General features: G+C 47.5%; 1 protein-coding gene across 1 annotated transcript; it reads right to left on the bottom strand.

Moving 5' to 3' along the window:
- Window positions 1-372: 372 nt before the first annotated feature.
- On the bottom strand, window positions 373-12,911 carry LOC126647544 (myosin-IIIb-like). Its single transcript, XM_050329844.1, has 15 exons — window positions 12,786-12,911; window positions 12,649-12,714; window positions 12,444-12,574; window positions 9,596-9,698; window positions 7,375-7,477; window positions 6,778-6,934; window positions 6,355-6,457; window positions 5,960-6,088; window positions 4,650-4,758; window positions 3,329-3,445; window positions 2,816-2,916; window positions 2,296-2,382; window positions 2,063-2,128; window positions 1,630-1,743; window positions 373-568 (listed from the first exon to the last, which is right to left on the bottom strand). The coding sequence occupies exons 1-15, from the start codon at window positions 12,909-12,911 to the stop codon at window positions 377-379; spliced, it is 1,704 nt and encodes a 567-aa protein (XP_050185801.1). The 3' UTR covers window positions 373-376.
- Window positions 12,912-13,442: the final 531 nt, after the last annotated feature.

Below are 13,442 nucleotides of genomic sequence, written 5' to 3'. Positions count from 1 at the left end.
TACTTCAGAGTTTTTTAACAATTTGTACCTGAAAAAGAAAATGTATTTGAAAGGAATAATCTTTACACTCATTGCCTGGGGTTTTACAAGACTCCATTTTCAGTGTGAACAGGCACAAGCTATGACCTTGACCAGCTTCATTTCTAGACAAGAACAAAGCCAATGGAAAAGGCCAGTGGTGACAGTTCTGCACAGGCCCTGGAGAAGACAGGAAGGCATCTTAGCAGTGACTAATTCTCTGGAAGAGGATACAACCTGCCCTGCTTTCCATGCAGGGGGAATAAACAACTCCAATAGCTCAGTATATGCCCACAGCCCACTCCAAGCTGCAGCATTCCCAGGGTCTCCCAAGGGCTGCCAGCTGTGAAACACACTCTTAGCACATGAGCCTCATCCCCACACTGAACTCTTGCCAAGGTGGGCCTTGGTTCATGATGGGTGTGCAGAGGGACTTGCCTGTGAACAGCACACTGAGCAAGGGGGTGACGCTGCTGATGAAGAGCCCACGAACGTTGGCTGGCAAGGTGTCTCTGTTCTTCTCTAGAAAGCCCCTGGCAGCATATTGTACCTGAGGAAAGGGCACCAAATCACTAAAGAAAGCAGTGAAAGCCACTCCTACAGCTCGCCAGGAGCAAGCATTGAACTGAATGTACTCTGTTTTGCACACGAACTCTGTAAACACATATGCACCCCATCCAGATGCCAATCCTGAGGAACAAATCCCTGCAGATGGCAGAGGCGTCAGAACCACAGGAGTGCAGCATAACACTGAGACATCTACCTTTGCCTGCTCTCCTTTCCTTGATTATAAAGTTTCGTTTACTTTTGGGTTCGCTTCACTCTTCTTGCTCTCCCCTTCTTCCCTTTGAATAGACTTCCACCCTGTTTTCATGCATCCCGTTCTTTACATTGCTCCCTCCCTTTCTCATCTCTAGCGTGCCACTCTCTCCTTTCCATGTTAAATGTTAATTTTTGTAATAATGAACATCACAAACAATAGCTTAGTCAACAGTGGTGAGATTAGATTACTAAACTACATATTGCAATTACCTGAATTGTCATATCTGCTCCTGTTCCAAAAATTATCTCCAATCAAAACAACTTACTTGGACCAAAGCTTTCAAAATTGGTGGCAGTAAAGTTACATGCAATAGTACTAAATCCCAAGCTGCTTAGATACCATTGAATGTATAAATAACTGCCTCCACTTTCAAAACATTAATTACCTCGGTGTTTGCACAGCGTTCCTAAGTGTTTGCAATAAAATAGTCAGTGCTATGCTGTGGAAACCAATAAGTAAAGGAACGGCCTTTATCCTGTCCTTTAGAAGTGCACACTAGACTGTGCATCTATAAAGTACTTTATAAAGTACTGTTTTAGGACTAGAGTTCTAGCAGAATGATTTCTAACACCCTACACTTCCTAGAGGTCGCCCCACTTTCCTCAGGGGTCCTCTCTTCCTACGGAAATCCCATGGAATGTAGGAGGCAAGTCGTGGGAACTCATCACTTCTGTTATTATCATTGTCAGACCATACACTCCTCAACATCAAAACCTTTTTTGTCAGGCAACACTTTCTTCCCCTCCAACATACACTACAACAGCATTCTTCTTGCAAACAGTACATACTTTCCCAGCATAGTGAGTGATGCTGAAGCCCAAAACATGGCCTCGGGCTGCCTGGAAGTGTACATTGCTTTTGAAGCTGCTGTTTAGTTTATCCACAAAGGTCTTATCAGTTGCCTGCAAGAGAGCAGATTTCATAATCAAAGAATCAGGCTGCAACAGAGATCTCATCAGGCCACAGAGAAGCAAAACAAAGTGCTGGAAGTGTCCTTGGCTGTGTAACAGTCTTCTGATGTACCTTCTGATTCCTCACAGGGATGCCAATACCATTAGACTGTCCCCAGTCTCGACGTCCTGTCTCATCAGTCACACACAGGGACACGTCTGTTCATTTTGCTCTTTAAAGTGCACTCCAACCTAAGAGCTCTCTCTGCAGCTTGGATATTCATTGCTACATCCCCCCACGATATTTTCTCTTCCTCCTATCCACGCATACCTGAGGGAATGCACTCTGCTCATCCAGAAGAGACAGAAGCCCAAGTGGCTTGGCCAGGAACAGATTCTGCAGGAAAGGAGACACATGACACATACCTAAAGCAGTACAGGGCATCCACTCTCACCCTCACCACCCTTTGAAGAGGTCCTTCCCAGGTGCATCTCCTCCCCATGATGCAAGACTTCTCTCTTGGCTGGACAGAGCAATTGTATTCTGTCAGTCCTCTCACTCACCAGAACAGGTTCATTATTGCTGAATGTGATAGTCTCCCAAGGCAGCCCTTCTTCCTTATAGGCAGCCTGCTCAATATGGAAAATGTGCTGAAATAAAATAAAAAGAGGTTGGATGACCCATCAAACTTGGCTAGACAGCCCTGAACATCTTCCTTCCTGCCCTGAACAGAGCACAGAGGCATGGTGCTCTGACCCATGGCATGAGAGGTTCAAGGTGAAACTGCTCTTCTGTGTGGGCCTCAATAAGCCTATCACTCACTGGTGCTGCTGCATAAAGCAAAAACACTTCTCAGAACAACTTTGGTCACTGCTTGATCCTTCTACTTCTTCCTTCCCTATCCTAGTGGTTCCCCTGCCACAGCAGAGAAGGTTGCTGATCTCTATCCTGCTTCACTGATGGCTATTTCTGTCCTGGCAAGCAATAGGTCTGTTTTTCCCCAAGCTCTCCTTCGTGTTCTAGGGAGAGCAGTGCTCTGCTTTCTCTGCTACCCAAGGTGAGATCACCCTCGGGGAGACTTACGTGGTTGAAGAAGTGCTGCAGCTGCTCATTGGCCAAGTTTATGCAAAGCTGTTCAAAACGGTTCACTGCAAAGTTTTCAAACCCAAAGATATCCAAGATGCCTAAAAGGGGGAAGAACACATAATGGAGCCTGCAGACTGTTCTTGCAGATTGCTGTGTACACCAACACATGACTAAATCTCACATCATCCAGCTCTTGTGGCAGAGGGAAGACCCAGCCAAAAGAAACAGTCTTCCGTAACTCCCCTTGAAAAGTCACTTAGCAGGAGATCCACTCCAGCCCTCAGCTTCTCTGCTAAGCCAGAGTGCCCCAGAACTACAGCCTCACAGTTGCTTCAGATCAACTGCCTGCTCAAAACTTCGTGCTGCCGACACACATCTCTCCAGGATCATGCTTTTGATAATGGATCCCTGTACACAATCTCTGTGAAACCTCATGCTGTGCCCGTCCTTCACTGTGGCTGAGGCAGGCACATTTGAGAACAGAACAGGAGCAGGGCAGGTAGAACTCACCTATCTCCCTCAGCTCCACCTCAGGATCCACGTTCTCAGCCAGCAGCTCATTGATCTTGCCAACGATCCAGCCAAACACTCGGCCGTACACCATCTTAGCAATGGAGTCCCGGGCATCTGCACAGGGAGAACAACAGCAGCTCACCAAAGGGCTCACAGGAGAGCAGGGAACACAGCACACAAACTGGCTAAGTGCATCCACCTCTAGCAACAATGTCTAGTAGCTTACGAAGCTATTTTAATAACCAGATAAACAAATGATATCTGTCTGATTGCCCCTGCCTTCTGTAAGCACAAAAAGAGCTCTTTAATTCCAAAATCTTCACAATCTTTTTACAAGATCAGATGTGGCATATTAAGGCATTTGTGAGATCATCTAAAATGGAAAATTTCCTTTCCAAAAGACTCATGCCACTTTCCAGAATATGCAAATACTTGCTTTCCCCTCTGAAGATCTACTAAGGATGGAGTCCCTCACTCCTAAACCAAGGAAGAAGCTCCAAATTATACTTGGCAAACTGAATGGTCCTCTTCCTTCTAGCTCACAGTTGTCAAGTGTTTAAATGCTGTGGGAAACAGGGGGATACAAATGATGGAAAACTTGCTGACATTCTAAGAAGGAGACCAAATCAATGTGATCTATTTCATGATGGAGATGTGCATTTTATTGCCTAGAGAAAATTTGGAAAACAGAACTAACTAATTCCCCATTTTCATTTTTATCTTTCATGTGTTTTTAGCAGTAATCTAGAAGTTCTGGGACTTCCTGCTTTTTTACTTAATTTTTAAAATATTTTATTTTATCTGAACATTTTGGTCCAGATTATCTTGGATTATTTTCTTGTTTTATTGAAGGGGAAAAGAACACCTTGTGCTTGCTTACTTCACCATACTCTGTTGTCTTCTCACTCTGTTCCTGATACTGTCATATCTCATTGATTCTCAAGGTTGTTTGTCCATCTACTGCTTAGAGTTCTGCACACTGACAGCACTCTGCAACAGGAACCTTCCCCTCTCTTGTACAAATACCTAGAGTTCCCTTCTAGTCTGGACTGAGGAAGAAAGCAAAGCTAATTCCTTAGTTTCTCATTTAACCTCTGCAGCCTCCTGGAGATCAAACAAAAGCAGCATTCATGGTCTTACGTGTGAGCAAGGGACTAAACGTACAAACATCAATACACTTGCCTCTGTGCGAGAGGAATGAAAGGGCACAGAAGGACATCTTTGTTCCCAACAAGTTGCACATGTGTGGGGATGCCCTTCCAAAAAGTACGGGTCAGTCCTTCTATCCAGCACATCTGCAATTCGTTATGTTTCCTACCTTCTGCCTGCTGCTGGGTGTGAAAACGCTGGATCTGCTCCCCTCGGGTCACTGACATCGTACAAATAAGGCATTTTAACAGTTCATCTTCCTGGACTCCAAACTGGCCCTGGGAAAGAGGAAATAGATGAGGAGAGTCGATTGTAAACCCTTACTGAATTTGTGGGGTTTGTATTTGTCTGTGTGTTGATGGGATCATGATTCAGGCTCAGCCCCACCGTAAGGTAAGTGTTACTGTTGGCATCTCACAGCACCAGGGTCAGATGTGGGCTCCGAGATCTGCGTTATCCCTGCAGTGACCAAGCTCACCCCCACTCTCTGAAACACTTTTGTGTTGCTCTCCCAACGCCACCACCTTTCACCTTCATTGGGAGCCATGTCAGTGCCTGCTGAGGGGTTTAATGACCTATTGAACAGCACCACATGCAGGTGACTGTGCAGGTGCTGAAGCATCTGAGCTTCAGCTCAGAGTCACATGAACCCACGAGAGGCAGGAAACAAAGGGAACTCAGACACACTGAACCCCTCAGTGATTTAACAGGAATTCCCCTCCTGTGGGCAAAAAACCAGGAGCAGAATTTCAGAAGTAAGATAAAAAGAAGTTGGCTGCTGAAAAGACACAGGTGGTTGTTTCAGGTATGGTGTAGGAGGGAAACAGGCAAGGAGATGCGAGTGAAACCAAAGACCAAGAGTGCAGGGATATATAAATAGGTCAAAATGAAAAGACATAGAAGTGGGAGAAATATGTTACATTTTACTGTTCTGTGTTAACAGAGCAGGATAATGTATTCATCCCATACAATAAAAATGGGATGGTCCTGGGAAATACATACTTCTTAATCTGTGATAATACGATGTGAAGTAATAGAAAGTTTGATTATGGATAACCAATAAAAAATTATAGCAGTCAATGTGGTATCCTTGGACAAGATCCAATGAAAACACAGAACTCATGTAGAGATACTGCACACCTGCATTTCTCTGAGGCATCATCACACTTAGTAACACATAACATTTAGTTTTAGAAAGCTTGTACTGTATGAAGCCAACAAGGCACATGCTGACTATGTAAGACACTGGTTCTAGGCACACAAGAACCAGAAGCTGGAAAGCAACTCTTTGGCAATGAACAGCAGTGAACACAAACGCAGTCATGGGGTCATACTTTGCACTTCTGGGAAAAAATTCCTTGTTCTTTAATGGCAGAAACACCCTCTGCCATTTCTGGCAGGAGTAGCTCCTGCAGTCACACTGCCAGTGGGAGCAGAATCACATCCATAAGGTTTTTGTCAACTCTTCTTGTGACTCACCGCTGCAGCTTTCAGCCATCCCTGGGAGGCTTCACTGACTTTTACAGGCCCATTGCTCTCCTCAGGATCAAAAGTCACATTGCCCAGAGACAACACACCAGCCAGGATAGCCTGCATGTCCACTTGCTCCTAAAACACAAAAGAAAGGTGACTGAAAACCTACCAACAGGTAACATGTACAACATGGAGGCCCCAGAAGTTGAAGAGGTTAAGGGAAGAGGCACAGACGACCTGTGGATAAAGGCTCTACACAAGGACTAGAAGACTCGGGTGGTCTGGAAGTAACATGGAAAATCTAGAGGAAAGAAACAGGACTGAGCTTCAGAAGAACAGCTAGAAAGAAACCCTATGCCTGCAGGAAGCACAGATGGAAAATGAACAACTCCAGAACTGACCTGTTCTTGGAATCCCACCATGTCAAGGGCATTGCACACCTCTTGGTATTTGTCCTTCCAGCGCTGAGCTACATCCTGAGTACCAAACTGTCCACTTACGTACCTGAGAAAGCGCATATCCCACACAAAACTGTCACCCAGTCAGTACTGTGAGTCAGTCCTACCCCAGGGGAATACAGCACATCAGCAGCAGGGGAAACTCAAAGGGGAAAGAAACTTTTCCAAGGTAATACAGCAGAGACCCCAGACCTCCCAACTTCCATTATGACCCATAAGATGTCTTCACGTAGCTCCATTTAGATCCCACTCCAGCTACCATTCATTCACAGACAAAGCCCCAGGGCAGAGGCACAGTCTCTATTATGCTATGTTCCCCTTCACCACACATCATAAAGACTAAACTGCGGTCTGCCTTTGAAGTACCTGTAGAGTGAAGGATCCAGTAACCCATACATCTCCTTCTCCTCTGAAGACAGTCCAGCAAACATGTAGTAGAAGATATGGAAATTCCTCTCCCCAGCATCTTGATGCACCACCCGTGACTTCTCTAACAGGTACTCACTCAGCTTTGCACCTCGCACTGCACACAAAAAGGTGACAGGGTGGTGAACCGGGGGACATGAAGCTGCTTGAGCTGTCCCACATCTCTTCTTTGGTGAGAAGAGTTAGGGTTCTGGTGCCCAGCACACTGGAAAGGGACTTCTCCACACTTCCTGTGATCTTAGAGGTTCTGCTACCTCCTTTAGCAGCAACAAAGGCTTCTGACACCATAAAGTATTACTGATACTTAGCCTGCACTGTCACCCCTTTATCCTTCCTGTACTCCAACTCTGTCCAAACCCAGGCCTTATCCTACCCAGGTCCTATCCAAGAGGGGTTGCTGTAAGATTTTACTTAATTGCATACCCTTCCCAGAGTGAGTCAGGTGCCAAAATTTTACCCTCCACAAGCTTTCGCTACTCAGTCCACTCCCTCCAGTTCCTAACCACTCCCCAAACCAGTAACTGCCCCTGATTTTACCTGTATTTTTCTGGAAACGCAGCTGTATGTATTTTCCAAAGCGGCTGCTGTTGTCATTCATCACAGTCTGGGCATTGCCAAAAGCTTCCAGCAATGGATTCACCTAAAACAAGCAAGGAAGCAGAACAAATTAAGCGATCAAATTAAGCAATCCAATCTAACTTGCTTAGAAAAGTTTAACTTTAGCATTTGCTATTCAGCACTTAGCTGGAAAAGGAACTATTTCATTAATATGGAAGAGCACCTATTTTATCACAGCCTGGATAAAGGAATTTAAAGCGGCAAATATAACAGAGATTAAGCAGCATGAAATTAACAAAAATAAGCACAATCAAACTGACTGGGTCTTGTTAAAAGATAAGGTTGGTCTAACAAATTTCTACACAGTATCTGACATAGTAGCACTAGATAATTTGACTGCTACACTGCACAGTAGAAAAGGTCAATGTGGCACTCAGTTAATGTAAGTGTGACAGCTTAGCTAATGAAACTTTTAGATACAAGGACAATGAATTATAAAGAAAATAAGAGAACAACCAGACCAGCTTGCTGAACTGTATGCAAAGAAGGTGAAATGATAATTTTTCTGTATTTGAGCAAAGAATGCCTATCAGCTGCAAGAATGATGCCTCAGGGTACATGCTGGGCAGCCTGTTGAACACAGCCTTAAGACATGACATCCCAAAGGGCTAACTTAGTCCTTGGATGTATCTACAGGAACCAAGTAAGATGCATATTATTTCTTCATCATCCCCTCCAGGCTTTCCAAGGGCAGCTCATTTGGGCTGAAGGGAGTATTTCCAATGGAGGAATTGCAGGCTGGCTCCAGGCCCTATGCTGAGCAAACACAGCTATCCTGCTTCTGGAACCTGCTCAGGTCAGGAGCAGCCTGGCAGTGTGGCTCAAGCCAGCTCTAATCAGAGACAGCAGGTGTATCAATGTCACATTCTCACAAAAGAGCACAAGCATTCACCTTGGATCCACCATGGATGATGCTGCGCTGAAATTAATATGCCATTCCAGAGCCCAAAGCATGGCATGAGGTACTGGGTTTACATGTCAATATTTTGGTAGCAGGAGGGGCTAAAGGGTGGCTTCTGTGAGAAGATGCTAGACAGTTTGCCCACATCCAAGAGAGCCAATACCAGCTGGCTCCAAGACAGACCTGCCACTGGCCAAGGCTGAGCCCACCAGCAATAGTGGTAGCACCTCAGAGATAAAAACTACAACTGGAAGAGAGGAGTGAGAATATATGAGAGGAACAGCTCTGCAGGCACCAAGGTCAGTGAAAGAGAAGAAGGAAGAGATGCTCTGGGTGCTGGAGCAGAGATTCCCCCACAGCCCATGGTGCAGAGCATGGTGAGGCAGCTGTGTCCCTGCAGCTCGTGGAGGTCCAGGGGGGAGCAGAGATCCACCTACAGCCCATGGAGGACCCCACACCAGAGTAGATGGATATCTGAAGGAGGCTGTGACCCCATGGGAAGCCCATGCTAGAGCAGACTCCAGCCAGGACCTGTGGCCTGTAGAGAGAGGAGCTCACACTGGGGCAGCTTTGCTGGTAGGACTTGTGACCCTGTGGGGGACCTGTGCTAGAACAGCCTGTTCCTGAAAGACTGTTGTTCGTAGGAGGAACCCCATGTTGGAGCAGGGGATGAGCATGCAGAGGAAGACAGTAGCACAGATACAGAGCACAACCCCCATTCCCTGTCTGCCTGCGCTGCTGGAGAAATTCAGTTCAATTCGTCAGACCAAAGAGACAAATATGTTTCAAAAAGAATTAGCAAAGGTATATAAAAAGAGTAAAGATGGCAGTTAGCCAGTTAGCAGGTATAGGCCTGACAGTATAAGTAGCCAAGGAGAGGTTACTGAAGGCTGTGTGGATTCTCCATCCCTGTGTACCATTTTTCCAATGAAATTCCTTGTTCTACCTCAAACAGGAAATTATTTTGAAAAATGTTACTAATCCCTTATAAGAGAAAGCATGATAAATTATTGCAATAGTTGTCTATAATTTAAGAAACATCACCAGCAAACAGAATTACTGACCTTTCCAATTTGTCATCAGCTATTTCACCATTTTTATGTACTATTTTCTTATGTGTCTTGTGTATCGTTCCCTGATTTCCCGCGATGATTAATCAGCAGGCTTCCTAAGCCTTCCTAAGTTGTCTTGCAGCAGTGCTGCTTCTCCATGTTCAAGCACATTCCTGTAATGACCTACCTGAAGGATCTGCTGCTCCAGCTGCGAGTTGCCTTTGCACAGGTTCATTATCTGCTGCAACAATAGCTTTGCACTCTCTGTCTTCCCTGCACCACTCTCTCCACTGCCAAGAGAAAGTAGAAGAAATTCCAGCAGCTGGAAAGTATAGTTGTTCTGCCCCTTATGGCCTAAGTGTCCTCAGTGCTACTGCGTCTCTGTAGCAGAGAGCACTCTCCAAAAGTTTCAAACTTTTTCAGCAAAACTGCAAGTGTGAGTACAACCCACACCCCGCAGCTTTACACAGGGTGTCCACGAGGTCCTGATTCCTTCTCCCCAGGGGAATTTTCCTGCATCTGCAAGGGAGTACAGATATACCCCTTGTTGTCATTTCTGGATGGGATACACGAAACAGACCATTTGCTCTGCTTCTTAAGAAAGCTGAATTTATCTTCTGGAAAACAACTTCCTTCAAAAGTCATCTGATACATCAACTCCCTCACCTGAGATGAAGTCAACAGCTTCCTCTTTCTTCAAAGTTATTTGCCCTATCCGTATCACATCCACAACTGAATACTGATCTTGAGATACTGTGGCAGTCTCCAATCTCAGCTGCTTCACACATCCACGTGACTCAGCTGGCTGACAACACAGGCAGACAGGCACAGAGCTGCCTGTACCCCCACAGCACAGCACTGCACGTCACCCTGCAACGTCACCCTGCTGACACACATCCACGGTGCCTCCGCCTCCAAGTCAAACAATCAGCACTTGGAAAGAGCAGTTTGCCCTGTCCTGAGATGGGGAATATATGATCAGTGAGACAACGTGTCCCTGACTGATAACAACACACCAGCTGAGAACTTCAGCATATGCATGGTGAAAAGAAATGAATGCAGGAAATGCTGGAGGTATCCTTGAGGGCAGGTCTCCATCTCCACGGCCGACCTTTGAGCTTGTGGCATGGCTTTACTGCTTTGTAACTCCCAGTGGATCTGTGCTTGGGATCAAGTACGTGTCACAGGTAGGCTGAAAACCTCAAATACTACAGTACATGTTTGATCTCAAGCACAGATCAGACCAGTACCATCCAATAAGCACAAAGTAAGGCCATTTTGCCAGTTGAGAACATGCCATCCAGACAATGCCTCTGCTCAGTATGCCAGATTTATTTTTGTTTTCAGTAACTTCCTCCACAAGAGAACTATCAGTCAGCACTCCCAAGGTTCAAGCTTGTCCGTGGACTGTCCAACAAGCACAGCAGCTTCAGCAGGGCCTGCAAGCACTATTAAGCTGCAGGTGTGCAACTGCTCCAGGCTGTGAAGAAAAGCAAAGTCATCTTCAGGTGACCCAAGCGGTGTACTACAGCATGCTGAGGCTATGACTAATGTCCATTGGGATTGGGAAGGCAAGAGGAGCCAGTAGAATTTCCAGATCAGGACAACATGGTAGCTATGAATACTTGTCATGTGGGGGCAGCTGCTTTGTCTAACATCAAACTCTGAAACATGCCATGCAGACCTCCCATACTAAGCTGGAGACCCTAAAGAGACTACAAAGAACAGTAGAGCCTGGTGTGTCCTTGTGCTGTTTTGATGAACTGTGGTCTAGGAGGAGTGACCTCCTCCTCCTCCTTCACCTCTGCCCCAACTTTGCTCAGGTCAGGTAATCTGATTAACGAGTGTTTCACCACTGATAGCAAAACCATGAACTTCCTATGACAGCAACACACACACCATTTGACAGGGTTGCAAGATGCACAAGAATACATCAGACTCATCTCTAAGACCACAAACTGCTGGCATAAAACAATCAGAGCAACAACCTCTTGGCAAATGCTCACAGGTTCTCATCTTGCACATCCCAAGGCAAATATGATGACTGTTCTTCATCCCCAAGAGCCCTACCAGCAGTGCCTCTTGCACATGCTGACTCCACAGCCACCACTTCCTGAGAGCAATTCATATCAAGCAAAGGCACTGATGCCCTGCAGGCTACAGAAATGAGGGAGGCTCAAGTGATACTCAAGGTCAGCTCCCAGTCCCATCCAAACACTCAGTAGTGATTCAGCAATTAATTTCCACACTATGTAGACTGAAAGTACTAACAAAATGTTCAGAAGGCCCGTATAAAAAAAAGGGAATATTAAATCAAACACACAATTAACATTTTAACTCAGATGTCGTGTTCTCTACAACACCTAGGAGAGACAGTTTGTGCTTTGAGCCTTTCTGTTCGCTGTTTGGGACTTTCTCTGCTAGCTGCTGCCCTGCAGAGTTTCAGCAGAACATGTGACATCATGGAGTGAAATGTTCATGATACTGAAACACTCTTTGGTTAAAACTTTTTTCCCCCTCACTTCTAGCACATGGAACTGCCCATGACAATAGGATTCTCCCCAACAGTCAGGGAGCAAAAAAGCATATTTAATTCCTCCTGCTCTTTGATGATATATGGGAAGCTCCACTCTGTGAAAACAGGTTCCTTCCACTACGTATAACCTTTATACAGCATTTACTGAGCAAGTTGCGTTGCAAGAGGAGAGCACTCTGTGACTTGACCCGGAGCTGGGTAAATCTTCCCAAAGGCAGGTCCCTCCAGAAGCAAACCTGACATATTCAGCGTCGTGCCCAGCATCGCTGGCCGAGCTGCTCCAGGAAAGCCAGCTTTGTTTGTCACACACCTCTGCCGCGACTCGGAAAGCGGTCGCGATGAGGGATGCGCTGCCAGCGCAGACAGATTTTGACTCACCAACAGCACTGGAGATGAGCTTCACCTGAAACTTCGGCGGACAGATCCCAGCGAGAGCCCGGGGGTCGCCACCCGGCCTCCCACCGCTGCCCGCCCCCGGGGACCCCCGGCCGCCCCTCACCTGACGAGGATGCACTGGTTGCGGGGCCCGCCGCCCCGCCGGCCCAGCATGGCGTGGTAGGCGCGGCCGGCCACGGCGAAGATGTGGGGCGGCAGCGAGTCGGTCTGGAGCCCCTGGTACCGCTCGGAGACCTGCGGGGAAGCGGCGGCGGAGAGGCGTGAGCGGCCGGGGGGCGGCGGGGCGCGGCGGGGGGCGCGGCACTCACCTCTCTGCCGTACAGCGGCAGCGGCTGGAAGGGGTTCACGGCGACGAGGATGTCCCCGACGTCGGTCTGTGGGAGGGGAGGAGAGCCGGTCAGCCGGGAGCCCGCCGCCGCCCCCCGCCCCGCAGCGCGGCACTCACGTAGATGTGCTGGCTGAGGAAGCGCTCCCGCAGCCCGGACAGCAGCGCCGCCTCGTCCAGCTCCGAGAGCGCCGCCAGGTCCCCGGCCCTGCCCGACGGAGGGCACTGGTCCCCCAGCGACACCATCACTGCTCCCGGAGCCGCCGACCGTCCACGCCACTCCAACACTTTCTTCCCTTCCCTTCCCTCCCCGGCCCGCCCAGCCCGGCCCCGCCGCGCTCCGCCCCGGGACCGCCCGCCGGGGCGGGGCCGCGGTTTGAACGCGGGGCGGCGGGACCGGCAGGTAACGGGCGGCGGGGGCGGCGGGGGCGGCGGAATACCGGGATACCGTGAGGCTGGCGCGATCTCCACCCGTGTAAAGGTGCTGGGCAGGATGAGGCCCTGAGCAGCTCAGCCTGACTTTGATGGCAGCCCCGCTCTGAGCACAAGGCTCAATGGGATGACCCCCTCCCCCGCTAAAGATTCCTTTGGCTAAATTCGTCACTGACCCCAGCCAAGTATTTCCTGAATCCGTGTCACGCTCAGAGGAAAAAGAAATTTACTTTTAGTTAAAAAAAATTAACTTTTGGTTAATGTTTTTCAACATGCTCACATTCTTTTTTTAGTGAAAACGTTTATTTCTCTAAAACGTATTTTATCTGGTTAAAACATATTTTA

The sequence above is a fragment of the Myiozetetes cayanensis genome, unplaced genomic scaffold (assembly GCF_022539395.1).
Source record: "Myiozetetes cayanensis isolate MyiCay16 unplaced genomic scaffold, myiCay2020 scf4, whole genome shotgun sequence".
In the NCBI taxonomy this organism is placed as follows: domain Eukaryota; kingdom Metazoa; phylum Chordata; class Aves; order Passeriformes; family Tyrannidae; genus Myiozetetes; species Myiozetetes cayanensis.
Note: the sequence above shows the minus strand (reverse complement) of the source record. Positions and strands in the feature narration are given on the sequence as shown.